We start from the raw sequence: 4,638 nt of genomic DNA on the forward strand, positions 1-4,638 counted from the left end.
TTCTGTATATGTGAGTAAACAAATATATTTGATACATTTTGAGCTTCACAAAGTGTTTAAACTACAAACCTCAGAACACAGAGATCGACACAAAACTTCACCTCATTTAAAAATGTGTCAATATTCATGAAACTGTAAAAGATAGAAAGTTCTTTTATGGCAGGAAAACAATTTGAAGACAAGAAATATAATGTTTGTCAAAATAAATTACAGTGCTTTTCAAAATTAAAATATAATGCACTCCCAAATAAAATAAAATAAAATGCTTTCCAAAATAAAGTACAATGCTGTTAAAAATAAAATACAGTGCATTTCAAAATAAAATGCAATGCTTTTCAAAATAAAATTAATTGCTCTTCCAAATAAAGTACAGTGCTTTCCAAAATAAAATGCAGGGCAGCACAGTGTACCACATTAAATTCCTTTGAGCCTACATGAGTCTGTTTTAACAGTTGGACTCGTGTTTTAATCTCTTTCTTCATCATCTGTGACGTGAAAACACAGTCAGATAAATCCAGAGTGTGTGTTCAGTTATAAAATCAGTGAACCTGTGGAGTTTCTCTCCAGAGGCTGCAGCTGCTGTCCAGCATCAGCTGCTCTGCAAACTCCACGTTCCTTCACACCGAGAATCAAGGATTTATTTGGACCAAAGCAGAGTTGATTGTTGGGACAGTGGAAAGACGAACCAAGACGTTTTTAGTGAGTATTTTTGTTAGTTTAAAAATGTTGATAGTTTGATCACTGATGGGTTTTTGTCAAATGTTATAAAATGGTGCTGTGGTCGAGTTTAGTTCTTCAGCCTCTGAACCATCATCATCATCTTCATCATGTGCTGCTTGTTGTTAGTAATGTTTCTCATGTTGTCTCCTCGTCTCTGCTGCTGCAGTGTCCCAGTTTGTCCACAGACGTGGTTCGACTCGCAGCTCAGTGGGCGGCGGCCTGTCAGCTCCAGCTGACAAACCTCTGAAGAACAGGAGGAGGAGGAGGAGGAGGAGGTGAAGAAGAGCTCACAGACGCATCAAACTGAGGACAGAAAGAGTCGGAGGTGAGTGAAGACACAGCAGCAGGTAAAACTTTAATGTTTCATTCATGTCTGAGCAGGTGGTGAAGTTCTGAGCTGAAACAATCAATCAGTTAGTTGATAGAAAACTAAATTAATCTGCAGATATTTTGATAATTTATTAATTGAGTCACATCTTCAAGCAAAACTACCAAACATCTGACGGTTCTCAAATGTGAGACTTTGTTGTTTTTCTTGGTTTTGATCACAGTAAGTTCAGTGATGTCAGTTTGTGCTTCAGGATGTTGTGATTGGCTTTGATTTTTCACTGTTTATTGATTTTTATGGACAGAAAATATTCAGCAGATTAACTGATAATGAAAACAGCTGTTGAAGTGCTGATGTTATGAGCTGTTACTCTTTCATCTGGTGTTTATTCCAGCTTTAAAGTTGTGACAAATGCAATTTCTTTCACTGCAAAACTAAAAAAAAATCAGCTGAATTGTTGCACAGAAACACTTTGTTGTGTTTTCATTGCAAATCTTCAGACTCAGAGAGTAAAACACAGAGACGGTGACTTTTAAACTGTTGCAGAATTCAGAAAATGTACTTTTTAATATTTTTAGAATAATCTATAAACTGACAAACAGAAGCTGGAGGCTCTGTTGTTGTTTTTGTTGTTGTTGTTGGATTATCTTTGGTCTCATCTGAATGGGAAACGTTAATTTATCATCACAGATGGTTGTGTGTGTGTCTGTGTGTGTGCGGCTGACATCTCCATGGCAACATGCTAAATGTTGCTGCGGTCTATCAATAGTGTCCCTCTGTAGGAATACAGCAGGACGTCCACAGGATTTCAGCTGTTCATGAAGGTTTGAGCCTCACAGTCGCCTCGAACACACGACACAAGTTTTAACTGTGACGTTGTGAGATTGTTTATGTGGTAAATAACATGAAACGTGTCGATGTGACCGACTGCACATAAAGAACTACTGTTTTTAAATAAATGAAGGAAATAAAACGGAAGAACAGAGTTATCTGGAGACAGTTTTCATGTGAAGCAGGTGTAGATGGTTCTTTTTAAAATGTTACGAGCTGAGAATAAACAGGAACAAACACTGAGGCGACAGCAGCGAGGAAAAACATCCTGTTAACAGACAGAAACCACAATCAGAACCAGACTCAGATGTTACCGGTGGGGTTCCTCAGGGTTCTGTTCTCCTTTACTGTTCACTGTGTTTAAACATGATGACAGGTTTGCACCGGTTTGCAACGATGATGAGTGAATGTTTAGTAAAACTAGGGTTAAAGGTCGTTCATCCACATTTAAAATTAAGCAGAGCTGTTTTGCACAGTTTTAATTTAATCTCTGTATAGTAAAGTCAAGTTTATTTATGTAAACTAAAGAATTAAAACAAGTGTTTCAGCTGTTCGGTGCTGCATAACAAAACACTGCAGTTTGTTTGCTAGCAGTCTAAACAGCTGGTTAGCATAGTCAGCCTACCCATGATGCCTCAGCAGAGAATAATTTTGTTCATTTCCTCTCAAAAAATGCAGCGATTTTAGAAGTTAAACTTCCTGAAGTGTAAGTTTAAAGTTGGATCACAGTTTAAATTGGAGTTTAAAGTTTTGGTGCAACATAATTAAATTTAATCTCAGTTTAGAGGAAAAAAGTAAACTGGGGTTTAATTTTAATCATTCTCAATTTTTCTCAAAATCAAGGTCTCTGCAGACAGCTTCAGCCTCGATGGTCACTAACACACACGACCAATCACACGAGCCGATTCACAGTTACCACATTCAGTTCAACACAAAAAAACTTCTCAAACAACCAGACAGTCAAAGAGTGAACTATATATATGAATGACAGGAGTAAATAATCAATATATTGTGTTTGTAATTGATAGATGCTTCCACTGCAGCACAGTGGAATGAACTGAGTTCAGTTTTAGCTGCAAACAGCAGTGAAAAATGAAATGAAATAAAATAAAATACATCAGTAGAATGTCTTTTCAGGAACAATTTAGGCAGAAATTCTAATTGTTATTTGGGTGAAGTGACCCTTTTCTAATCTTATCTTGTCTGGTCTGGTCTGGTCTGGTCTGGTCTGGTCTCGTCTTCTGAACCCGCAGTTGATGTTCTGGGCCGACTTAAGTAAAGAACTCAGGAAGAGGAAATTTAGCTCTTAAGAAAATATTTTTTCTGATCTGGTCACACCAGGACGTTTGTTCTTGAGCTGCTCAGGTGCAGAACTGAGAACAAACAGGTGTTTCAGACCAAACTGAGTGTTTCCACTGTAGAAAACAGCTCAGATAACCGACTAAAGGTAAAGGTGAACTTTATTGGATTGTAGATGGTGAAATCTCTGAAGTTCTGTGTTGAGAACCTTTTTACCTGTTGAATGTTCCAAACAGGTGTTTTTAGAGCATCCCACATCTTTCACACACTTTTGTTTCTCCTGAACCAACTTTTCTGAAACATGTTGTAAGCTGTCACATTCAAACTGAGAGTATATTTAGCAAAAATGTCTTTGTCTTTGTTCTGTATTCAGTTCACTTTAGGTCAAAAAGTTTTTTTCAAATCATTGTATTCTGTTTTTATTTATGTTTTACACAACAGTCCAAGTTTTTTTTTTTTTGGAACTGGGTTATATGTACTGTAGTTAGATGATGCTGCTGCAGCGCCACCTGTTGGCCAGATGTCACGGTCACTCAGACAAGTTTTTTATATATACAAGAGTTTTTCTGACTGAGTCCAAATTTTGAGACAATTTCTCCAAATCTGTCGGAGGAACAGCAGAAATAAACAGATCTGGACAAACTTTAAAGTGGCAGAAAGATGCTAGATGCAAACAGGCGGATAAATTTGTCTGGACCATAAAAGACAAAGGCAAACAAAATGTTATTATAATAGTGCCACCATCTGGTCAGATTGCACCAAATTCAACACTGAACTCCCCTGGATCCTCCTGACCAGCTGATGAACGGCTGTCAAGAAAATTAAATAATAAGATGAATAAGAATTTCTTCCTTTTTTGAAAATTTGACAGGTTTCATAAAAGCATAAAGTGTGATATCATCTGCATAGAAATGATAAGATCCTGACAGGTAATGAGTCCTCCATCGTTTTATTCTGTCTTTATATGTAAATAGAGACTACAGCAGGACCGAGTACTGACCCCTGAGGAACTCCTCATCTGATAAAAATGTTTAAAAGCAGATTTTCCCAGCATTCCAACTGTTGATTCTGTCGTCCGTCAGCAGCAGCAGAGCCGGTCGGACACCATGAGTCTGGACGAGGACGCCCGCTGGCTGGAGTGGGTTACCAAACAGTTTGAGACCATCGCCGGAGACGACAAAGAGATCGACATCGATGAGTTTAAAACAGCTCTGAAGGTTAAAGAGGTGAGGAAGACGTCACAGAAGATGAAGAAAGACGTTAAAAGAGACTGTAGGCTGATAGAGAAGTGTTTCTTTTCTAACGTGTGTGTTGTTGTGTGTTGTTGTTTGCAGTCTTTCTTCGCCGAGCGTTTCTTTGCGCTGTTCGACTCAGACGGCAGCAGCTCCATCAGTCTGGACGAGCTGCTCAAAGCTCTGGACCTCCTGATCCACGGCAGCGAGACCGACAAGCTCAAGTTC

At 38.4% G+C, this 4,638-nt stretch overlaps 1 protein-coding gene across 1 annotated transcript in view; it reads left to right on the plus strand.

Moving 5' to 3' along the window:
- Positions 1–3,900: 3,900 nt before the first annotated feature.
- nox5 (NADPH oxidase, EF-hand calcium binding domain 5) overlaps positions 3,901–4,638 on the plus strand; it is a 12,738-nt gene continuing 12,000 nt past the window's right edge. Inside the window, exons 1-2 of the mRNA XM_084733626.1 lie at positions 3,901–4,404; positions 4,513–4,638. The exon at positions 4,513–4,638 is cut by the window's right edge and continues 25 nt beyond it. Coding sequence (XP_084589752.1) covers positions 4,285–4,404; positions 4,513–4,638 — 246 coding nt within the window. The 5' untranslated portion in view covers positions 3,901–4,284. The remainder of the gene's footprint in view (positions 4,405–4,512) is intronic.

Source organism: Lutjanus erythropterus, chromosome 13 (genome assembly GCF_056507025.1).
Source record: "Lutjanus erythropterus isolate fLutEry1 chromosome 13, fLutEry1.hap2, whole genome shotgun sequence".
NCBI lineage: Eukaryota > Metazoa > Chordata > Actinopteri > Lutjaniformes > Lutjanidae > Lutjanus > Lutjanus erythropterus.